The sequence below is a fragment of the Peromyscus maniculatus genome, chromosome 9, assembly GCF_049852395.1.
Source record: "Peromyscus maniculatus bairdii isolate BWxNUB_F1_BW_parent chromosome 9, HU_Pman_BW_mat_3.1, whole genome shotgun sequence".
NCBI lineage: Eukaryota > Metazoa > Chordata > Mammalia > Rodentia > Cricetidae > Peromyscus > Peromyscus maniculatus.
Window position 1 is genome coordinate 121,158,365 of NC_134860.1, and position 26,429 is coordinate 121,184,793.

Here is a 26,429-nt window from a genome sequence, read left to right on the forward strand (position 1 = left end):
CAACTATTCAAGACATTTCCTCCTTTTAGCCTTCTAAAAATGCCTCCTTTTGGGCTTTCTCAATATCAACCAAAGTAAAATTTTTTGAGAGGATGTCAAATTGTTTTCTATTATAGACTGAAAGTGTTTTACCTAATATTTAGAATTTTTCTGGATTGTAAAGTTTATTTCCATTTTTATTATGCAAACAAAAACATTTCAAAAGAAACATTATTTTATTATAAATAACAGTGTTTGATATGGGTAACTTGTGTATATGAGGATCCACAGGATGACTTATGAGCCTCAGACAAGCAAATTTAATTTGGAGATGATATGGAGGGGAGAAATTCAGCATTGTTTCCATAGTCTACACATCAGAAGTGACCACAATTACACTGTTGCAGGACAGACATCTCCTTCTTTAAGTCATGACATACTCACAAAATATATTACCTTCTGAATTAAAAAGATTTAATAATGTAAAAGGACTATGCTTCATTTAACTTCACTTTTTTAAAAATCATGAAACCTATAATTTTATGTTTCCTGTTTTGTTGTTGTTCTTGTTATATACTATTTGAATTCCTGGAGTGTGTGTGTTTTACTCGTGCATTGAAACAAAGCATATTAAATAATAAGGCAAATGTTTGTACAAATTCATGTACTCCATAGAATAAGATCTGAGTATATGTACAAATTCAGTTATTCCATGAAATAAGATCTATGCATACTTAACACACAAGTGTTAAGAAACAAGGCTGAATTTTGGTGGCTTTGAGAATGTGGACTTGAACATAAAGAAATATGTCACATTAATTTTTTATCTGAAATTTAGAGTTTGAAATTTAGGAAGATAAACTTTGCACTTTCTTCCTTTTTTAATAATTAAAAATTAACAAAAATGTATATGAGTGGTTTGCCTGTAAATATGTTTGGGCACCATGCCTGGTGCCCACTGAAGCCAGAAGAGGACATCAGATCCCCAGAACTGGAGTACAGACTGCTGTAAACTACCTTGTGGGTGCTGAGAGTCAAAGCCTTTTGAAGAGCAACACGTACTCTTAACAACTGAGCCATCTCTCCAGCCCTCAGTAATGTTGCTTATTTATAAGATCAGGTCTAATTGGATGAATATTCAGTTCATCCCATTCAAAAGTATTTGGTTTTCTCAAATGTGAAGAAAATGAAATATCTAAGTATTTGCAATGCCACATGTTCATTATGCGCACTGCTGAGATTTATAAGGACATTTTCATACAAATAAGTAGTACATTTTGTCCATGTTCATCTCATATCCCTCTATAGTCCTTTTTCTCCCATCCTGTTACCCCCATGTGTTCAAGACAGCTCAGCTTCTGCTCTGCTGTATTATATGCATTCATGATTTTATGTACCTACATCAACTCTAGGATTCACAAATGAGAGAAAATGTGCAATGTTGGTCTTTCTGTGTCTGGCTTAGTTAGCTGAGTAGTTCTTAAACAAACGTTTCTGTTCTCTAAGCATCTGTAGATTTGAAGACTAATGTTTGTGTTTGAAACTGATCTCAAAAACAAAGTTCCTAAGGCCAAATTCTTATTTCCCTACAACAGTCACTGACTCCTATTCTTCCTGCTCATCCCTGTTCTTGGCATTCTAATAGGTTCCATTTTCTCCATCCTGTTAGTACAGTGTATACACTATGATTAAATCCTACCTTCAGGCCATCAATGTCCAACAATAAAGTGAATCTGTTTTATGTGTGTGAATGTGATTTGAAAAACCCATTAAAAGTACTAGGTTCTTGAAATTATAACGACTAAAATTAATTTAAATATGAGAAAATTACAAATCCTTTGGATTCTGGAGTAAAATCCACTCTGGGAAACTTCTCGTTGTTAATATTTGATTTTGGTTTAAGTCAGCATTCTCCCTTGCATTGCTCTTTTGAAGAAAATCACAAATTCTGGAACATTTCCCATCTAAATAATTTGGATTTTTTTTTTTGTTTTTTTACTTTTTAGAAGCCTGAGGTAGCAGATAATGCTGCACAGGAGAGGCCTTGCTGTATGTTATTATTTCCAGCAAAAAAAAATTCAGGTCCTATAATTATAGAAGAATGTTAGGGTCGGGATGAATAAGGATCCCATTTTTATATCTACTAGATGGCTTCAAGACATTGGTTACTAGGATGGACCATTACCGGTCCTTTCCTGTTCCTGGAATCTGTCTCAGGAGGACTTAAGTGATTGACAGAAGTTCATTCCAGAGCTCCCATTCTCTTTTCCTATTAGAGGCCCAGGATGAGCTTGCTCATTATTACTTTTGTTTTCACAGGGAATAAAGCTGTCAGAACTTCTTTTCTTAATATAACTCTCCCTTTTATAATTTGACTCTAATGCTTTCTTAATAACAATCCCTTGGCACATATCTTCTCCACTTTGATAGTACTCTCCCCGTGTTAAGGGAAAGAGCATCTGAAAATTTCCAGTGAATAGAGCAAAGCTGCTAACTTGTCAGTCACAGTGTGAGTTCTTGCATTCTTTGATTATTTATCATCTTTCATCCTATACTACCTTCTTTTGTTCATTGGTTGAATTCTTATCTAGACCATGGCTCATGCTTAGAGTACTATGTACCATCTAAGTTCTGGAAACACTCTGATTTTAGGAAAAAAACAAAACAAAATAGACAAGCACCTCAGGTATGATGAAGAGAGAGATGAATAAGACAAAGAACCTGAGAAGGAAATGGGCCAATTGTATGAACTGGCAATTAACAGGGAAATTATCAATTGATTTTGCATGTTTTTTTGATTTTGCATGTTTTGATGTTTAATTTCTTATAACATCAATAGTTACTAGAAATGTATAAAAATTCCCTTCATATCCATTTTGGTTAGAAATAAAAATTAGTTAATTTCCAATATTGACACAGTAAGGTTGTAACACATATGTTAGTTAGTAGAAGGGAGTATGTGGAAGCAATATGAAAATGCCTCTTAAAAGTAAAAAAATAGATAAAAAGATGTGCCATGTGGTGGTGCCATATGCTTTTAATCCCAGCACTCAGGAGGTGGATGCACATGAATCTCTGTGAATTCAAGGCCAGCCTAGTCTACAGAGTGAGTTCCAGGACAATCAAGGCTACACAGAGAAACCCTGTCTTGAAAAACAAAACCTAAATAAATAAAAATAAAAAGATGTGCATACATAACATGTCTATTTCTGAAGATGTGTTATAGAGAACTACTCACACATTGCCCAAGGAGACTTTTTTATATAAGCAATCATACACAAAAGCAACAGAGATATCTACCCAATTATAGAATAATTTAAAAATGTGTGATAGTCCTATCTATACCAAATAAAGTCATATTTATTCATGTGAACAAGATATAAACAACACTAAATATATCATACACACATACCCATATTTAATTGAGTTTGAAACTAAAAGGATGTACATTAAATTTATGAAAATGTTTTAGAAATAAAATTGGAGGTAGTCATCAAAAAGATGTTGCTGCTTTTGTAGTTTAAAGAAGAAAAAAATCTAATTTTTATCTAATTCTATTTTTAAAGCTTTACTTACTTTATTGTGTATGTTTGTTTTGTCTGATATACATGCACCATGTACATGCCAGGCGCCCACAGAGGCCAGGAGAGGGTGTCAGATACCCTTAAAATGAGGTTACAGATGGTAGCAAGCCTCTATGTGGGTATTAGGAATCCCACCCTGGTCTTCTGTAAGAGAAGCCAGTCCTATTAAGCACTAAGACATATCTCCAGCCCTGTCTGATTCCACTTTGTAAGTTCAAGAAACTTGTAGATTGTTGGAAGGCTCTCCCATTACTAGCATTCTACTTTACATGTCAACATACCTAAAATGTAATAGCTATTATTAGATTATAATTATCAAGAAAAATTACAAGCTTATAAACTGTCAATAAATTTTTCATTTATTTGCATTTTTGTTGTTTGTTTTAATTTGTTTTGAGACAAGATGTCATTCTGTGAGCCAAACTTACTTTGAATTTACTACATAGTCAAAGCTGACCTCCAACTCATGGTCCTCCCATTTTAACTTTCTCAGTGTTTGGAAAATGCCATTATCTTTTAATTAAATACTTGGATATAGTTTTATGGAGCATGTTTGTACGTTATAGAAAATATACACATGAATGTGGAATATGCAGATTTCTCAGAAGTATGTGACATTTGTTTTCAGAGTAACAAATATATTTTATACAAAGTAAAGCACAGGACATGATATAAATGAGTGAATGTTCACCTGAAAATTATTTGACACTGTACAGTGAATATTTTCAAATATGTAATAAATAAATAATGGTATATGATATCAGAATCAGGGTGAAATTTTTTAGTTTGAGTATATACTTTATACTAATCCTCAAATATCAATGATTGATAAATGATTTTCAGTTTATTGATTCTCTGATTGAAAAACTCTAAGGAAGTCATCTTGTTTGATTGTTTCAAGCCTAATATGTCTTAGCAGAAAGGTATGGATAATGATCTTGGGTATTTAACTTCATCCCTAACTTGTATCATTTATAATTTGCAGTGAAGCAATTTCTTTAAACTGTGATAAAATTAGCATAGATAATTTAGTTTAAAATTTCTATATGTATTTTTATGGATATTTTCAGATCTTTGAGATTTAATACAATGCATTTTGATCATGTTTACCCATCTCCAAAACCTTCCCAGACCCATCCCATCTCCTTACCCATCCAACTTTGTGACATTTAAAAAACCCATCCAGTCCAAATGTGCTGCCAATATACTCTTGGATGTGTGGCCATCCATTGGAGCCTGAACAACTTAATAAGGACTACACCCTTAAAGAGATTTGTCTTTCCTTCTTCCAGAAGCTATCAATCGCCAATAGTTCTTCTGCTATGCATGGAACTTTGTGTCTATTTCCTCTTCCATGTTGAGATTTTTTTCTGGCTTAGGCTTGCATAGGCCTTATGGATGTTGTCACAATCTCTACGAGTTTATATGTTCAACTGCTCAGTTGTACCTGGAATACACTGTTTCCTTGCAGTCATCTATCACCTCTGGCCCTTAAAATCTCTCCACTCCCTCTTCTACAATGATTCCTGAGTCTTGAGAGGAGGGACTGTGATATCTAGTGCTCAGCATTCTGCAGTCTCTTATCCTCTGCACCTTGATCAGTTGTAGGTCTCTGTGTTAATTGCCATTTACTGCTAAAAGAAGTTCCTTTGAGGAGTGTTGAGAGATACACTAATCTATAGAGAGAATGGTAAATTATTAGGAGTCAGTTTAGTGCTATGTTCTTTACCTGAATGATGGTAGTATATTCTTCACTAGGGCCAATGACTGATTTAGACATAGGTTTTGGGATCCAGTAATGGTGCCATATATGCATTACATCTTGTGCACAGGGACTTAAATCCATTCAAAAAGTGGCTGGTCATTCCCAGGACATTCACGCCACTATTGCATGAATGAAGGTGTCTTGCCAGACCAGTTGTTATTTTGGGGGTTAGGGGTTGCAGTTGTTATTATTATACTATAGATTAATTATTACTCTTTCAGCCAGTAGTAAAAATAGCACCTTCCAACGCTATGAAAGTTGTTCACCAGGGAGGAAGCATCTAGGTAAATACCAGCTTGGTTTCTCCATGTATAATAACTCAAGTATGCTTTCTCTTCAGCAACCACCATCATGTTTTGGAGGGTAGCACGATCATTGACAATAATCTACACTGTTTGGGGGTCTATAAGACCTCACTATCCAACGGCTCCAAATATATTGTTAAAACATTTAAAGATTTGGTCAACAAAACAAAAGTTTTACCTAACTTAAAAACATACATGTAATATAACATTGTATTTTTCTAATTATTTTTAGTTCTTTGGGAATTTTCTACAGTGCATTTTGATCATATTAATTTCCCTCACTTACCCCATATGCATTACCACTTCCCCACCCACCCAACTTTGTGTCCACCATTTTTAACATCCATCAAGTACAGTTGTGTTGCTCATACACCCTTGCATGCATGGCCTTCACTGGAAGGTGATCAACTCACCAATGATTATACCCTAAAAGAAAACTTCATGTTTTGAAGTAAGATAATTTTGTTTTGTTGGATAAATCTTTAAAAATTCTAAAATCTAGTCTATAAATAAATAGCAATCATGGCTCACTGTCCTTTAGATTTTTAGAATCTAAATGTTATGATTTTGTTTCATCTATGCTTAATTAATACAAACAGTTTGTTCTTAATTATATTAATATATTAAACAATCAACTTGAAATTAATGGAATAGTAGTCAGTGACATAAATAATAAGATATTTATAATTCTTCAAAGATCACAAGACTTAAATGTCTAATTATTACATACCTTGGCTCTTTGTGTTAGCTAGGATAAAAGTCATAGTGTCAAACTTTTCTGAAGAAATTATGAGTTTAATAGCAAAATTTGTTGACATTACCAACAAATCTGTTCTCAATTCTTCACATGAACAGTACAACACAAATGTGATAATTCAATAAAAATATAATATGCTCTTAGTTTCTAATTTCATAGTTCCCCTGTTGTTATTACTACTTCTTCAAATTTGTTTTTAAAATTGTCTTTCCTCAGATTAAACCAATTATTTCAAGAAACTTAGCTTAATCTGAAGAATAGAATTTGAAGTCTCTCATATGACTCTTAGCCTTCACTTAGTTAGGCTCAATTATAAGTTAAACCCTTAACTTGTGCCTTTATAATGGAATCTTGCAGGAAAGATAATTAGCTCTCTAGTTTATCCCCAAGTACAAGAGGGATAAGAGTGAACTGTTCTCTATGTAATGACATTTATGTGCATATGCCATTTCTTTCTTGCAATTCTGTTGGTGTGGATGTTTTGAAGACTGAGCTGCCTAGCCTTATGTCTATACAAGCTAGGGTTATCTAAAATGAGGGAATTTCAATTGAAAAAATGGCTCCATGAGATCTGACTGTAAGGCATTTTCTTAATTAGTGATTGATGGGGGAGGAGGGCCCAGCCTACTGTGGGTGGTGCCATCCCTGGGAAGGTAGTCCTGGATTCTATAAGAAAGCAGACTGAGCAAGCCAAGCCATAGGGAGCAAGCCAGTAAGCAGCACTCCTCCATGGCCTCTGTATCAGTTCCTGCCTCCAGGTTCCTGTCCTGCTTGAGTTCCTGTCCTGACTTCCTTTGATGATGACAAACAGTGATGTGGAGGTATAAGCTGAATAAACCCTTTCCTCCCAAAGTTGCTTTGGTTATGGTGTTTCATCAAAGCAATAGTAACCCTGACTAAGATAAAGTCTTGTGTGTTGTAAGTATGATGTTTCCTATCCTGATTTCATTTAGGGAAGAAAGGGTTTAGTTTAGTTCACAATACTAGGTTACAATCTCTCACCATAAGGAAGTCAAAGCAGGAATTTGAAGCATCTATCTACACCTACAATGAAGACCCAGAGAGAATGAATGTGATGCTTACTTCTCACTTCAGTTTCTCCTCTTTTATATAGTTCAGAATCCAGACCAAGGGAATGATGTCCACTGTGGGCTGAGTCTTCTCCCAGTAATATACATGAGACAGTTCCCCACAGACATGTCCATAGCTCAACCTTATAGATATCTGTTACTAAGACTCTCTTCCCAAGTGACTATAGATTTGATTGTAAGCTGATAATCAAAATTAACCAGGACACGGTGCTTTCTCAAGTATCTAAGCTTATGTTCTCCCAGTTTGTCATAGACTGATAAAGTTGTTGCTGAGGCTCATATATATATTGAATAAAGAGAATAACTAGTTGGCCAAACTTTTACTATTAAGCAAAAATACTTACTTGCAGGCCTTATAATTATACAACTTTTGCTCACCATTAATTTAATTTGAATATTCTTTTAAAAGACTTTTATTACATTGATTGAATAATTGGTGTGTGTGTGTGTGTGTGTGTGTGTGTGTGTGTGTGTGTGTTTCACAGCACATGTGTGGAGGTCAAAGACAATTTATGGGAATTGGTTCTCTCCTCCCACCATGTTAGTCTGGGAGTCAAACTCAGGTCATCAGGCTTTGCAGCAAGCACTGCTGCACATTGAGCCATCCTGCTGGTCTGTATTCTGAGCATTCTGAATGTATAGCAACTGTTAGGTAGATCAGTAAATTATATATACATAACTTACTATTGTGCTGCAAGTATTCCCATCTAATGCAAGTGAGAAAAACTAATATGAATGAAAAACATTTTAATGGACTCCTTTTTGACATAAGGAACAAAGAGGTACTACAATAGTAATACTAGAATATTTTACATAGTTTATCATGTTACAATCCTTATAGGATATATTTTGTTCTTTAACAACTTATTTATTTTAGCCATAATTTCAATTTTAAATTATATTTTACAATAATCATTGTTTTTATTATCCTTTTTCTTGAAGGATTAACATTCTATAAACCTCAGTTACTGGCTACACCAAAATGTTCCCTGTCCATCCATTCATTGTTTTATGATGGCATAAATTTCTACAGGAGAGATCAACTATCAAAAGGCATAAAACTTCCTCATGTAAGAGTACAGACTATGGATAAATTATTAAATTTATTGATTTAACAATGTATGTCAAATATATGTGTACATGCAGATGAACTGCAGCTCTAATTTTCAGGCTTGGGTATTGTGAACCCACCTAGGCAACCTTTCCTTTCCTATGCTTGGCACGGTGCAGGCCATGTAGTCATATTTATTCTCCACCTACCATGCCATGGAGTAAGTACTGCACTTACAGCTATTCATAATTCTTTGCACGTGTTGCACACAGTCTGCTGATGCCTTGGCTTTTTTATTTCCTCTCAAATTCTCAGAGGCTCTGGGTCTTCCCATACACTGTGCAAAGAACTCAGTTCTTATTTTCCCCTGCTAGCTGCTCCTGTCCTTCCCTCACCATCCAGCTAGTGCTCACTACTTTCTGACAGTGATTTTCTTCTCAGCTTTTGCAGACTAATTACAGACAGCTGCAAGGTAATTAGCCCCTCTGTGTGTCTTCCTATAGGTTAAAATGAAGTGTGGCTAGGACACAGGATGGTAATATGAAAGAGGTCTCATCCATTACTTTGACACAATTTGTGTTCCTTCTGGCGTCATCTGTTCTAATCCTAAAAGTCTTTATAAAAGTCAGCTACCACCACTACCAAAAATTAACTCATGGCATTCCTTTTAATCCAAGGAGAAGAAAACATTTTTTTTCTTACCAGAAGTACCTTTAATATATCTAAATAATCTAAATAGTTAATGGAGAAGACAATGAGGCATAGGAATAAGAGATGAGAGGCAGCAGGATACATGTATGATGAAATGTGAACTGTCATAATCCAGCAGAAGAGAGGCAAATAGACAAATGTAATAGAGTTTTGAGAGATTAGTGGGAAGCCTGTGTGAAGGTTGTCCTTGACTGTCAACTTGACTGGATTGAGAGATGTGTGGAGAGACTGCCTTGCCTGCGGACAACTCTATGCAGTATACAGGAGGCCTAGGTGAAGTAAAGGCAGAGGCACAGATGATCTCTTTCTTCTTCCAGGCCATCATGAAGAAATATGCTCGGCTATGACCTCCCTATGGGATGGGCTGAAACCCCAAACCTACCTCTAAGCCAAATTAATCCTTTCCTCTTCTCTGTGTGATCATGCCAGTTATTTTGTCAGATAGATGAAAACAAACCATCAAACCCTGATTAACACTTTGAAAGGTAAATAATACCTTCTGGGGGCAGTAGAGAGAGGCCTTCCTGCACTGAAGAGAGTAGTCTTCTTGGTCTTCAGTAAAGTTCAGAATACATACAGAATATGTTGGTATTTCCTTCAATAATTACAGATATTTAAAACTCAGGCTCTATACATGTACATTGGTACTGGGATTGAACTCAAGATCTTGAGCATACTAAGCAAGTGCACTGATTTATACCACTGCCCACTCTCATAATGGCAGGGTGAAAGCCCTCTAATCATTTTAAAAAAATAAATGTTATTTGTTCTATTAAATGTGTACATATCCCTTGATCTACTTGTTTCACAGAGAAACCCTGTCTCAAAAAACAAACAAATAAACAACAACAACAACAAAAAAAACAACAAAAAGCAACTAGAGAAGGAAGAAAGGATTCATTTCATCTTACACTTCTGGGTAACAGTCACCACTGATGAAAGTCATGGCAGGAACTCAAGGCAGGAACCTGAAGGTAGGAACTAAATCAGAGATCATGAGAGAGTGCTTCTCACTGGCTTGTTCCTCATTGTTTGCTTAGTTTGGTTTTTTATACAACCCAGGGCTATCTGCTCCTGGATGACATAGCCTCTAGTGAGCTGAACCCTGCTGCATCGATGATTAATGAAGACAATGTCTCCAGAGACTTATCCCCAAGCTGGTCTTATGAGACATTTTTGTGGTTGAGGTTCTCAGATGATTCTAGCTTGTATCAAATTGACAAAATCTAACTAGGAGAGCCTCTGACTGTGGGTTCTTTCATCTGCACTCAGTTCATAGCCTGTGGGCCTCATGTAGCCAGGGATAGCTATGAATGGATCCCAACACAAAATTATTAACTTAATACATTATGAGATGTGCATATGTGTGCATGAGAAAGCAATTTATTCTTCTAAATTGATTGCATGATTCTTGAGCATGAACTTTATAGGTGACAATGTTATATGTCAATGTTTGGAGCCCATGGAGGCATCTGTTTTAAACAGTGCATCTGCATGTACATAAGAGTATTATATATGCCCAGTCCAGATTTATTTAGTGAAGTCAGTATTGAAAGACACTTAAATGTCTCTCAGTGGGGAGGGCGATTAACAGCATTTTTTTAAAAAAAGTATGAAATTTACAAAAAATAAAGAAGGAAGGAAGATGAAAGGGATGAGGAAGGGAATTATATTTACTATAAATTCTATTTGAAATATTTATATTTTAAAAAGATATAAAATGACTATAAAATGTTAATTTTCAACCACTAGATACCGCCAATATGTATTATAATATGAAAAGCACATTATCACCTTTCCCCCTTGTATTCACTTTGCATATGCCCTTCATTATCTGCTAAAAACTCCTTCCAGTAGCTGGATTTTCTAACCCATTCAATAGGAACTCCTGAACAGATGCTAGACAGCAGACAGTGGCTTTCCCCTCTTCGGTTACATTCACAACATCTATCTGCCAACATCTTTTTTAACATTTAGAATGGTACCTGAATATCTACCTTCAGTTAAGAAAGTCTGTGATGTCATTTGCAAATCTAGTAGAACCTAGACTTCTTGTCTTTAAAAACCCTTATTCCTGCAACCCATCTCAAACAGGGTAATAACCTGAAGCTCATGCTTCCTAAGGGTTTTTCACAACTATTGTTCTTGAGACTTTCATGATCAATCTTGTCCTATATTCAACAGAAATATGTTGGGTTTTCCTTGTCCCATGAGAAGAGAACTCCTTAGCAATTTCAGAGTTGTCAGATTAAAGTAAGCATAAATGCTTTGGATTCTTAGATTTGATCATCCTAGCTCTTTCTTCCATTGTATCCTTTATAAAAATCAATAATTAATTGCAGTGGTAACACTAAGCATCATGACAAATACAGGAAAAATTGCATTTTTGGTACATTTTTTGAAAGCGATATAAATCAAAATTACATGTTTTACAAATTAGTCTTGGGTGAGGCTTTTTATACAAATGCAGTAGAAATATATAGGAAAAACATAGATATATAATCAATTCCTAATTTTCTATACTTATAGAGTTCATATCTGGTATCATGCAGAGCATAATGAAATATAGTTTAACAACATTGAAATCTGAGAATCAGTCTTTTAGCAGCAGCATCAAGAAAGTTCAATTTATAGTCTATTATGATATGATTCAAGATAATTTGTTTTTACCATATTTTTATTCATATTTAATATCAGATGTACTATGAGATAGATTACCATAATAATAGAATGTCAATCACATCATACATCAGAACTGAAGCATTGGTCCTGTGTGTGAGAATTCATTGTCCTCATTTTGTGAGATATACAGGTGTTTCCCAGCACAGAACACTCCTGTTATGGAAGCAATCACTGGTGATTCTCACTGGCATTTAATATAATTGATTTATGACTTTTATGAGGATCTGAGTTCATCTTATGGCCAATACTCCTAAAGTCAAAGAAGGAAGACATCATAAAGTAAATAACAGTAAAAATATGAAGTATTTCTCCTTGGGAGGGAACCCAGTTCCTTCAGTTCTCATAGCCACCTTCTTTAGAAGTGGCTTGAGAATCAGAAAATCTGGTACACTTAGTGATGCTTTAATTTCTTCCATTTTCTTGATTGCCCAATTTAGTTGCTGATGGCACAAAAAACATACAAAAAATGAAAAGTCCTCACTATATATAAATAGTTGTGTGGCTTGGTTCTCTTGTAGGACTATTAACAGTGGGAACAGGGGCTGTCTCTGACTCTTTTACTAACTTTTGGGACCTTATTCCTCATGCTGGGTTGCCTTGCCCAGCCTTACTACATAGGAGTTACTTAGTCTTACCACAACTTGATGTGCCATGTTTTGTTGATACTCATGGGAGACTAGCTCTTTCCTAAATAAAAACAGAGGAGGAGTGGATTGGGGGAGTGGGAACAGAGGTGGGGAAGTGGGAACAGAGGGAGGAGAGCATGGAAGAAAACTGTGGCTGGGATGTAAAAAAATAAAGATAAGTCTATTTAAAAAAAGAAAGAAAACAAAATTAATTATGTATCAGAAAAAGGAAGAAAGTACATTCAAATACACAGGGGGAGTTAAAACATTCTTCTATAAAATTACTCATCTTTATATACCTATTATTTTTGCACTATCAGTTTGAAACCTAGGCCTTGCAAATGTTAGGTGGGTGCTCTACTATTGAACTACATTCTCATATCTATCTGCCATTGATCTGTCATCTATCTATCTATCTATCTATCTATCTATCTATCTATCTATCTATCTATCTATCATCTATCTTCTATTTATCATCAATCATCTACCTATCTACCTTCTATCTTTCTTTCTATCATCTATCTGTCATGTTATCATCTATCATCTATCTATCTATCTATCTATCTATCTATCTATCTATCTATCTATCATCTATCTACCTTCTATCATCTATCTATCTATCTATCTATCTATCTATCTATCTATCTATCTATCTATCTATCTATCTATCATCTATCTATCTATCTATCTATCTATCTCTATCAATCATCTATCTACCTATCTACCATCTATCTATTTTTCTATCATCTATCTGTCATGTTATCATGTACCTATCATCTACCTGTCTAACATTTGTCTATTTTCTATCACCAATCAAACTTTCCATCTATTTATTATCAGTCATCTATCTATGATCTATCTAATATCTATCTATCATCTATCTATCTATCTATCTATCTATCTATCTATCTATCTATCTATCATCTATCCAATCTTTCATCTATCATCTATCTATATTTCTATCTTTTTGTCCATTCATGTCATAATTTTGAATTAAATTTAAAAAATAATATACTTGATCAAATATGCCATCTAAAATATTTTTCTTATTTTTTACACTGTCTTATACATCCCTGCCCAATGTGCTTACCATCTCATTTTCTATCAGAGTGGAATATACTCACTTTTGTTACCAGTGCTTCTAGTCCTTGTCCAAATGCTTTCAGCCTCAATAGATTATTTTATAAAACCCACGGTACCTCCCAAGAACATGTTTCTCATCTTTAGATTCTAACATCCAATTCTGACACATACTACAAGAGCCTGCCATATCACATATATCATAGCCATGAATTTGGTCAAATTATGTATCAAATAAATGGACCCATACAAAGAATATGTAGACTAAACATATGCATACTTTTGGTCTAATCATTATTTCCTAGAAAATGTGGTGTACAACTACTTACATGACATTTAGATGTGTTAGACACAATAGGTAATAAAGGTAATGTAGACATGATGTAAAATGCACTGAGGATGTAGGCAGTTTATGTACAAATATACAACTTAAATACTTGAGGATTTTGGTCTTTTGGTGGCTCCTGAAACTAATCCATAATGATATTGAGAGGTGACTGTATATAAGAACTCTCTGATACATAGGGCACACAAAAAAGCCAGAGACCATCAACCCCACCACACAGAAATCATTGGTTTTCAATGGATATAGTTATTATTAACATACATCTCTTGACCTAAAGACTTCAGACAAGAGAATAAGGCACAGGTATCTAGAGACCACTGTATTGGAGGACACATCTTGTCCATTATCGAGATAAGATTTTGTCATAAATTGGCTGTCTCAACAAGCAACAGGTACAGAACTCTTTATGACCAAGTTCATAGTTTATTAGTTTGCAGACTCAAAGCAGTGCTTTTACCTGAGCACCCAGAACACCAACCTTGACTCTTGTTAATTTTTGTCTCATTCTCTTCATTTGTGGAATAGGAATAGTCATATCTCATGGGGTTGTTTTGAGAATTGAAACATAATGAATGGATGACCCTTCTCCAGCTGTCAGTTATGTAATAAGCAATCAATGAATGATAGCAGTGGTTGTAGTAAATAATGATAGTAATTACAAAAATAAGCTCTGTCTGTTAGACAATTAGTCACTGACACAACACAGTGTTTATTGTTATTTATCTTGATTATTATATTTAAAGAACACAGAAATAGTCTACTATACACAGTGCACATGGCACAAAGCACATTTTATTTAAATGCCCTTTTAGAATCTCCTAATTTGTATTTTTCCCTTGCTTATGGGCTTCCTTTCATATGAATTGTTTTAATCAGATTTTACTTATTTTGGATATTTTAAAATTGGGCTTTTCTCTATTATGCTTATGGTTCTAAAGATGAGTATAAAACATACCCCTGTCTATCTACTCCCTAGGTGACTTTCTAGGGTGAGTTTTATCATCCAAACCCAAAATGCTGTTTTTTTTTTTACCTGAGTATGCAATTAACTGGGAGTTAAAGCCACCCCCAGGGTAGCTTTGTACTGCTGTGCTGTATCAAATGTTGTACTTTTTCCCTGAAAGATCATGACAAGTAAATTGCTCGTTAAATGGTATTTGCTGTGATTTCCTACCCAAAGATGACAGAGTTAGTATTGCTGTTTTCTAATTGCATGTCACATCTGTTTGGGCAGTGGTCATTTGCATCAAATTACTCATCAAAAGTGAGTAATGCTGAAGGTCTACTACAAAACTAAGAATAAAACCCAGCCTTGCAAGTTGTCTTTTGAATTTTCTTCTTTAGTAAATAGGGGCATGAATAGAAATGAGGCTTTAGGAAACAGAAAGTTATAGTGAGAGCCTACAAGCCCAGAGAAGTTAATCTGCAAATCTTTTCACTATGTTATTACAGCCCTCACTCAATGTCTGCTAACCAGATTTGGGGTTCTTCAGATGTATTCTTTCAATAGTGTATGGCTCTCAGCAGGATAGGAACATGGAGACTCATACCTTAAAGTGCATAGGTTAATATCTTGGAGGGAAGCATCCCAGTTAAGGGTCCTTAAGAATGAGACACAAGGGAAGTGTTTAGCTAGAAGGGAGAGAATCAGAAACATCTACACATCATCCACCATGTGGCTGATGGATGTAAGGAGTCCAGAAAACAAACCACTTATGGTTGGAGACCAAGCCTGTCATGGCTGTGCTTTGGCTCAGTGTCCTATCAAGTCAGTGTTTCTCAGCCTGTGGGTCACAACCCCTTTCACAGGTATCACATAGCAGATATCTTGCATATCAGATATTTCCATTATGATTCAAAACCATAGCAAAGTTACAGTTACAAAGTAATGAAAATAATTTTGTGGTTGGGGTCACCACAACATGAAGAATTGTATTAAATGGTCCCAGCATTAGGAAGGTTGAGAACCACTGCATCCAGTGTTCTTGAGCTTTGTGCAATGAGAGCCTTGAGAAGTTAAGGAAAGACAGGGTCACAGGTTAAAATGTTTTGCATAGATGAAATTAAATATGTGTGAGGATTGATGAAATTGTAAAATATTCAGTGGTACAAGAAAGAATTAACACGACTCTCAAGAATCAGAAAAAAAATCATAGATGAAAATGTTTCAAGTGACAGATCAAGAATAATGGACACTTGGAGACAAAAGTACATTCAGAATATTCTCTCTTGAATGCAGTCAATAGATCATGAGTATGTGGAGTTCTAGATATTAATTAATCAAATAATTAGTTAACACAAACACATGAATGTTAAGAATGTTTTAACCTCTTCCTTCTCTACCCTTTTCTTTGCTTCAAGATGCTAAATGGTAACAATGAACAGCTATAGACCAAAGGGAATAAAGATAAAACTCAAATGTGTCCCCCTGAAGTTCCCTACATCCTACCTTCCTCCTGAGGGTGCCACTTACCCATTAAACAACACACAGATGCCTTCAGATTTTAGCACCGCTGCTCAAGTCTCTGGCTGTGGTAGGCCATTTGTATTAGGCACTATTCTAAGTGTACTTCCCTAGTTACTTCTCCTAGTGACCCTATAAGACAGATCTGTCACAAATTCATGACAGAGATAGAAAACTGAGGCAATTTATTTCTGACTGTCACAAATTCACGACAGAGATCAAAAACTGAGGCAATTCATTTCTGAAAATAACCTCCCTGATATACAACAGGACAACAATTCAAATTGCAGTGCCATCTATTTTAACTACCGTGCTTTATGTAGCCTTTTCTGCAAAGAAGTCACCTATTCATGTCATTTTCAAGTATACAAAGTAGACAGCATGCATAAACTCAGATAATTGTTCAGGTTCCTTTCTTTCTTGAGAAGTGTAATCAAGATTTCATGAGTTGATGTCAATATTATTACTCACACAGAAATGATTTTCTAAGTCATGGCTGTAGCTAACACTATTTTGAGTTTCAAGTTATTTCCAAAGCATGTAATTATGGCTTTGTGATACAGACTCATACCAGTAGACATATACTTGTATGATATTTGTAATATATTATACAAATGATGCATTAGGTTTTACTTTCCAAGACATGGACATACTTATGGTGTACCCTCCATTTTCTTTTTTTAATGTACATAATCATACTTTGTAATATTTACTTTATATTTTATAAATCCTTAAAGTGATAGATGAGGCTCTTCACTAGTCGCTGTTAGTTGGCTGAATGCCTTCTGGAATGTTACATATAAGATATATTCTGCTAAAACATCCCCCACTCACCTCTGTATAAAAAAGAGTTCAAAATATAATTTAATTCCTAATAAAATATACTACCTGATGAAATTTAATTTTTAAGATGAATAATAAAAGGATCAAGACCATGAATATAAACTGTGTTGGAAAAGTATTTAAGACATATAATTCTTTTAAAAATAGTTGCAGTTAAAAGGGGGGATGCAACTAATCTGGGTGAGTACAGATAAGTGTCTATGAATTAGTTTGTCTTTCTGTTGTAATAAAACACCTTGACAACACCAACTTAAGGAAAAAGGCTTGTTTGTATGTATGTATGTACTTATTTTTGGTCACAGTTCCAGGTTACAGTGTGAGCTGAGGTAAGGGAGCTGGTCACATCTCATCAGTGAGTCTCATTGCCAATATTGTAAGATTGAGAGGTTCTCTTTCCTGATGTCATATAGATCCCAGAAGGTTCTACATTCATCTACATACTAATTTCTTTATTTAAATAGAGAATCATTCTTGCCCTTGGTGTCACAACATCCATTATTTGAAGATTTATTTCTATTTTTTGTGTGTATGTGTGTGTGTGTCCATGTGCATGTTATTTGAATGTGGGTGCTCAGAAAAAATGGTTGGATCCCCTGGAACTAGAGTACATAAGGTCATGAGCTTCTCAACACTGATGCTTCTGGATCCTCTGGAAGAATAGCAAATGCTCTTTAAAAAGGCAAAACAAAACAAAAAACAACCTTTTTTTATGTGTATGGGTGTGAAGGTGTCAGATCCCTTGGAACTGGAGTTACAGAGAGTTGTGAGCTGCCATTTGGGTGCTGGGAACTGAACCGGGGTTCTCTGGAAGAGCAGCCAGTGCTCCTCACCATTGAGCCTTCTCCCCAGCCCCTAGCAAGTGCTTGTTACTGCTGAGCTGTCTTGCCCAGCCCAGCATCCATCTCTCCATATAAGATAAATATCCTGTTGTATCTGTCTCAGCTTAAGAGACACCAGGATATTTTCCAGAAATTTCCTGTTAGACACTTTACCTTCTGAATTGTGGCATACAGTAGAGGTATTTCAAAGTTCTTATAGATGGAAACTCTTTTGTGTTTGTTCCATTTTTGATGGTCTCAGAGGATTGAACTAGGGTCTCATGCATGCTCAGCAACTTCTCTGCCACTGAATTATATATATATCTTATTTTTGTTTTGAAACAGGGTCTAAACTGCCCACTTTGGCTCTAACTTCAGATAGACTTGAACTCGCAGTCCTCCTGCCTCAGACTTCTGGATAGCTGTGATTATAGGCCAGCACCACAGAGTTCAGCTTGAAAACTGAATTTTGTTCCTCAATCTCTCTGGAGTCTGGGTGATTTTAGGAATACAGGGTTTTCTTTGCTTTTTGCAATTTTCTACTTAGTGTTTTTGGATTCTTTATGTATTTCAAATTTGATTTTCTCAGCATCATCAATATTAACTTAATAATTAAGTTACTTATGAGAGAAATGTACATATGAATCAAAATAAATGCTTTATATGATAATCTGATTAGAACAAAGGGGAACTATGCTCCTTTTAAAATAATCATGATTACTTACATATGTAAGTACATATGTAAGTTTGTTGGCCAAACTCTAAGAATGTCTAGGCACTTAACTATGTCTTAAATCCAGATGAGTACATAAAGAGATCGTTGTACATTTCTAAAAATCCCACACTTCATTAGTAGAAAACACTGTCCCTTTAAAAAAGAAATTTATCATTAATTTCTTAAAACACTGCAGTGTGTATATCTCTACAGAGATGCCTTATATCAGGAAGAAGTTTTCCATTTCAGTCTAAACTGGGATGGACATATAATTTTTTAAATTAATTAATGTATTCAGGTTTTTTTTCTTTGATTTATACATGTATGGATGCCTGTGTGTGAAAGCCAGAGTTGGACCTTGGGTATCTTCTTGTATCACTGTCCACTAGATTGTTTGAGAAAGGGTCTCTCAGTAAACCAGAAGCTTGCAATTTACAGCTGGGATGGCTGGCCAGGAGCTTTCAAGATCTGTCAGTCTCATAGCCATGCCAAGCTACTTGTGAGTCTTGTGGATTTGAACTCAGGTCCTTCTGCTTTCACAGAAAGCACTCTTGTCTACTGAGCCATTTCTCAGAACTAAAATATTTTGATTATCATACAAAGTCAACATTTTGTCATCTAACCAATAATCCAAGAATGACAATGATTTCAATCACCCTTTATCAAAAGAAGCAAACAGATCCAATTAAGCTTGCAAAAAAATCGAAATCATGAGGGCTATCATTAACACAGACATGTTCAAGGAAAGGAACAATCAGACAACAACCTAATTTTCTACAGTGTCTCTCCATAAAATTTTTTATACCATTAATTAGTATTTATGAAGGACTCACATGAGCCAGGCATTGCAAAAGCCCTGGAGATAGGAAAATGAAAGTACATGCTATGTTTTCAAAGAGCTTAAATCCTACTGCCCAAAACAAGAGCAAAGGATTAGTTTAACAGGAGCCTACTGCCCTCAAGGAAATTCCATGCTAGAACTGATCCTTTCAAGCTCCCTTCCTTCTGCCACACCCAGAATTTTTTATAAAGAGACATTCTCTTGCAAAAAGAGATTGCACCTTTTATTCATTGAGTTTTTTGTATGACACAGTACAGAAAGGTGAACCAACTTGAACATAGCTGCACTTTGAGTTTGGCAACAACTGCTGCATTTAAAATAATGATATATTTTAGCAATATGATGTAGAAATTGGAGGTATTAGTCAGTCGTGTGATGGTGGTGCATACATTTAATCCCAGTACTCAGAAGGCAGAGGCAAGCAGATTTCTTTGAGTTTGAGGCTAGCTAGCCTGGTCTACAGAGTGAATTCCAGGACAGCCAAGGCTACACAGAGAAATCCTGTCCAAAAAAAAAAAAAAAAAAAAGGAAGAAAGAAAGAAGTTGGAGGTATTTTTGTGCAAAGGTGGGTGAACCTTTGAATGTTGGTCACTCTGTGTAAGAGATATAAGCTCACCTATTAAAGACATGAACTACAGTCCAGGATGCTAGTCTGGCTGATGGGTCACTAAACCTTATCCCATGCAGCCTACCCAAATTTCTGAATCTCATCTCTCACACAATATCTGCAAATTCTTGCTCATTATTGAAAGTCAATATTGCCCTAAGAGGCCTCTATGCTTGTGAAATACAAGAATAGTCAGTTTTAAGATTACTTGTAAAGATGAATGACAATTGTTGGCTTCTAGGTTTTTGTGAAATAGGAAACTATATGGTTTGGACAAATGAAATGAATGATGAATGCCATATAGCTACAATGTCAGAAATCAAGTTAAGGGCATATTAAAACATAAAAATGAAATTTAGAAGACATACCATAATGTGTTTTTCAGTCCCACTTGTGCATTATACTGTCAGAGAGTTATATGGTGTCACTAGTTAAATAGCTTAATAATGCTAAGACCTTCACAGATCTTTCCTGAAGTTCATAGTCTAGAGTTCATTACATCATCCTGGAACTTCTACAGACTGATGCATGCCCCTCCCTAACTGTGGAATCTCCCATTGCAGTTTTGCACATCAAAGTCAAGAAATAAACTTGACTTCCAAAAGAACATAACTCTCATTCATTATTAAAAATGACTCCAATAACAATTCCCAGATTATATAAAAAGTATAAAATGGGTTCTTGCGTAGAACCCATTTTGGATTTAATAACTAAATATGTGCACCTGGAATGGAGTTATAATAAAGAGAGTGATGCTACTAAATGGAAGATGTTAATTGGTAATGGCATATTTCAGCACTTAACAGAGAAGATGAGGAAAAATATTCATGTTAGTACTTTATGTTCATGGATTAGCATTTCCCATCTATGGGTTACACAGACTGGACATATCCATAAGTATTTAATTAGCAGTTTTCTGTTCCATTTACCTTTTAGCTCCTATAGTCACCAATGCCTAATGTTACATGCTTTGAGACTTACCTTGGCTGCTATGGTTAGGTACTAGTAGAAGAAAGTAAAACCTTACTTGTCTTAGAATTAGCAACCCTGAATCTTACTCATCAAGGAAATACTTTAAATGCTACAAATAAAGAATAGCCTAAACTGACTCTATATAGATATATAATTGACTACACAGAGTCTGTATGTTACAGCCTGTAGAGCAAAATACATCATAATATATGCATAGAATTAAAATTTGCATTTGTGTTTCCTTTGTACTATTACTAGTCATAAAATAAAACACTACACAATTATACTTTCTATTTCATAAACATCATAAAATAGAAACTGAAAATATATTTTACCAGTAAGACAGACCTATCTCATTAAAGCCACTGTAGCCCAGCTCTTGCCTGCTAAGTCCCAGGTCTTCCAGGTCCATGCATTTAAATCCTGGGGGGCACTGGTAGCCTTCTTCTAGCTCTGGGGAGCAGTGTGTATCTGGGATAGCTAAGCTATTCCAGGTTACGTTCCTGTGGACAGCACATGAAAGTGTTAGATATTTTGATAGTTGTAAGTATTGATTGGAATAATCAATCATTTAATTATTCTTTACCAATAACTGCTATATATGGATACAAATTGAAATTTGCAATTTGTAAGTGGCATTCACAAGACGTAAACATTCTCAAATGATAACTGATTCATTCTCCTAGAGCATCTTAAAAGAATATTACCATATTCTTTCTGTTTTTTGTTTGTTTACCTGTTTGGTTTTTGTTTGGTTTTGTTCTAATGAAAGAGAGAGAGAGAGAGAGAAAAGGCAGTTGGGCAGTTGAGGAGGTTGAGAGGATCTGGGAGGAATTGGGGGAGGAAAAACTGTGGTCATAATACATTGTATGAAAAAAATTATTTTTAATAAAAATATATGTATTTAAATTTTTATTTAAAAAGAAGATTGCAACAAACAAACTAGTAGATTTGTGAAGGGATGCTAATTTGTATGGGACTTTGTCATTCAGAAAGCAAACATTTTATTACTCCTCTACTTTCAGTCAACATTAAGTGATAAAAGGCTGTTTTTTTTTTGTATATTACAAATGGGGAATCTTATAAATGATACTAGACCTTCTGGTATGTTGATTCTTGTGAAATTTAGAAAGAGAACCAGACAAATAAGGAGAAGTTGAAGGAAGAAAGTATATCATTTTGGCAAGAGAAACCTTAGGAGGTAGTTTATGGATAGCTCTAGGAAAACTAAAGTCTTTAAGATGGATTGACACATCTTTTTTCATCTTCTTATGGGCAGGCTGAAAATTAAGTTGCATATGGATTTGCCTATGTGATGGATTTTTTTCAGAGATTCTAAAGTTATTACCAAAATGGGATTGAAATTCTCATGCTAAGCCTTCAAAAACGAGCCAGTCTACCAGGTGAGGTTTGTAGATGTAACCAACCATCTTATTAAAATAAGAAACACAGAACCAATGTAAAAGAGAAAGCTGAGAGGTCAGAGCTCAGAGCTAAAATCTTACCTCCTGCAGTGCTCCTAGCTTCCCCGAAAGAAAGCTACTTCCTGTATGTCTATCTTTAAATGGTCTTTCTGTTCTGCCTTCTCATTGGTTGTAAACCCAAATACATGACTGCCTCGTCACTGCCTGTAAGTACCGCCCTCCAGGTCTTAAAGGCATATGTCTCCAATGTTGGCTATATCCCTGGACACACAGAGATCTACCTAGCTTTTCTACCAAGTGCTGGGATTAAAGGCATGCACCATCACCACCATGCTCTTGCTATGGCTCTAATAGCTCTGACCCCTGGGCAACTTTATTTATTAACATACAATTAAAATCACATTTCAGTACAAATAAAATACCACCATAGAGATCACTTAAGTTTACTGTGCAGAGGGCATAGTGTGGGCTCTGTAACTCTACAAAGCCTCCAAACTAGGATTTTACTGTGGACATTGTCCACTGTGTTAATGCTTCTAGGAATATCCTGAGTCCCTTAAGCTTACCTTAAGCTTATGACAAACTTGAGAAAGCCATTTCTTTTTGAATAACATATTTTTTTCTTTAACAAGTTCTCCATCATCTCTCTATTTTTCTGTCTATCCATCTATCATTTATCTATCTATTGATCTATCTATCATCTGTCATCTAACATTATCTATGTATCATCTATCATCTATCTAGCTATCATCTATCTGTCTATCTATCTATCATCTATCTATCTATCTATCTATCTATCTATCTATCTATCTATCATCATCTATCTATATATCATCTATCTATCTATCATTTATTTATCTGCCATCTATCACTTATCTATCAATCTATCATCTATCAGCTAGCTATCAATCATCTATCTGTATGTTTATCTCATCTATCTATCAATTATCTATCTCTCATCAGCTCTCATCATTTGCATGTATGTTTTTTGTGTGCATGTGCACATGTGTGTATAAGTGCCCATGCACATATGTTTGCAGGTGGATGGAGGCTAGCAGTCAATGCCAGTTATCATCCTCAATTAGTCTCTATATAATTTTTTATGACAGGCTCTCTCATTGACTCTAGAGCTCAATGATTTGGACTGGCTATTCAGCAAGCTCCAAGAATCTCATATCTTTGCCTCCCCAAACCTGAGCTTAAGGCATTCTCCTCAATGCCTAGCTGTTTACACAAATGCTGTGAATCCAAACTCAGTTCCTCAAACATCAAGCAGTTTATTAATTGACTTATCTTCCCAACACCTCTTCAATAAATGCTTCCAAGTATTGCTTCCTTCTTCTTATATGACACAGTTCTCTAGAATTTAATGGATAAGTGTAATCTCTGAACTGTTTGACACACATATGTACATTGTTTTACACACACACACACACACACACACACACACACACACACACACACATACACACACACACACACACACCCCTAATGCCTGGCCCAATACTCAGTTATACTAAAAGCCTTACTGTCCTCACAGAGAATTCAGATACCACATCTTTACTCCTGTAGACTTTGTGCTTACGTGAAAACCTGCTGTTTTGTCTACACTTCTCAGTGAATAAATGGTTAAACAATCATTCAGTCTCTAGTCACATTTTAAAAATATCCTTTGGATCACATTTGGAAAAAAAGAAAAGCAAGGCTCTAACTGAAAATTACTACTTGATTGAGTCAGAAAATATGGTTTTATGCAGAAACATTACTTATTTCTTTCACATCACATTCTCATTTGTAGACAAATGATTCATCCTTCTATAAGTCTAATCTGATGTTATTTTAGACTTGACACCTACAAAGTCAGTGCAGAATGGGAAATGGCCCTCAGGGTTTCAGAGTGAGGCTTTTTTTTAGGCTTTATCACAGTTTTCCATTCACTAGTCATGTGAAAAAAAAGGGTTCTAAGGAGCTCTAAATTCAGTTTCTTCATTTGAGAGACAGGAAAGCAATCGTAATGGAAAAGCCTGTGTGAAAGGTACATAGAGTAATTAGGAGCCTAGCAATTCATATTATAGGCACTTAATTAACTGTGTCTTTAAAATGATTGTATTAATTACGATAAAATATAACATAAATTTCATCATATAAACACATTACAATAAAGATTTGGGTACATGGTCCTGGAAACATTTTGTTCATAGAACTGAGCAGCTGAAAGCCACTGTGTATATGACCTAGTTTGCCATTATTTGTATTCAAGAAAGTCAGGTTGAAGGCCAGAGATGGAAAATGGACTAGCTGACCAAAATTTTTCTAATTTCAGATTTAAAAATTTAACAGCAATGTTAGAGAATGCTTTCTGTCTATATAGAAAGTTTCTATAAACATCACTTTTCAGCCATTTGGAAAAGAAACTGGACTTGAGCAGGCCTACATGTGTGTTCTGGATCAGCTATTTGGCATGTGTAAAACCTTTCTGTGCTCCGTTTCTTCACCTGGAAGATGGTATTATTTTCCAGAATAAGGGTGAAAATATATGGGCTCAGTTATATGATTCAGGTTATAAAATGGGCACTGGTTTAGTTGTCAATGACTGTCATTGTTAGCTGTTTGGCATATATAGACTACAGATAATAACTGTAGCTATGATGCATTTTTTTCTAGCTGCCTAATTTCAGGAATGGGGCATAGAATTCACCTCCTTTGCAGAGTATTTGCATTTATATTTGATAATATACATTTCAGAAAAGCATTGGGAACATATTTATCACTCAATAATAGTTAGCTATTATGATTAAGTTTTCAAAATATTGCAGTTTGTTCCTTTCTGGCTTCCTTTCTTTTCTGGCATATTTCATTGCTTCCCAATTTAAGCAGAGCACTCATAGCACAGAATTATGATAAACACTTATTTAGCTCTAGAAGCAGTAGATTTGAATCACTTCATTTTTTCCTAAGAACACCATATTGCTATTTGTGCAATATTTTTGGTGCATTAAAACATGTAAGTAGTATGTAGATTATTTAAAATATACAAGAGACTATGTATACATTCTGTCATTTTATGTGAAGGACTATATATTTTTTAACCTATATATAGGGCAACCTGGAGCCAAATAATTATAATTATCAAGTAAAGACTACATTGTGTTGCATAGTTAGAGATAATTAAAGCTGTAAATATGATTAAGGTAAAACCTTGATCTTGGATGATTATTCTGAATTGTGTAGGTGACCCATCCTTATCACATTAGCCATTAAATGTGGGCAGAAAGAGATGTGACTATGGAAGAAGGGTCCAGAGATCAGTGTAGCTCTGTTGATTACAGCAGGTTTGTCCACATATCTTAGATCATCCTCCTGTAATTGGCTTCAACTACTGGACTATTCTCTGAGCTTGGAATGTGGCTTTCCTTTCTTTCTGAGTGATTTTCCCATTTCAGTGTCAACCTGTCTTTCATTGTTCTTTCATCTTAGATGTCTTCTTAGAGTCTCAGAACCACATGTCCATCTGTGTATTAGACCTCTCTACTTAGCTGCACCACAAAGGCCTTCAGCCCAATAGGATTCATTGAGATCTCTGCTTCCTTCCCCAGAATACTCTTTCCTAGCAAATGAATGCACTGTCTGAACAAATAAAGAAGCTGGAGAGCGTGGAAACAGCCTTGAACACTACTTGTACTTCAAGTCTGTAAGTTACCACCATGTCTCCAAAAACACCCCCTAAATAGCTGTGGTGATGTATTGTGTATCCTAATTAAATTTGCC

At 35.2% G+C, this 26,429-nt stretch overlaps 1 protein-coding gene across 3 annotated transcripts in view; it reads right to left on the reverse strand.

The window, feature by feature from the left end:
- Window positions 1-26,429, reverse strand: part of Nalcn (sodium leak channel, non-selective) — a 301,887-nt gene that overhangs the window by 231,605 nt on the left and 43,853 nt on the right. For all 3 annotated transcript variants that reach the window (XM_006978781.3, XM_042285329.2, XM_015997513.3), the window contains exon 7: window positions 21,586-21,740. In XM_006978781.3, coding sequence (XP_006978843.1) covers window positions 21,586-21,740 — 155 coding nt within the window. The remainder of the gene's footprint in view (window positions 1-21,585; window positions 21,741-26,429) is intronic.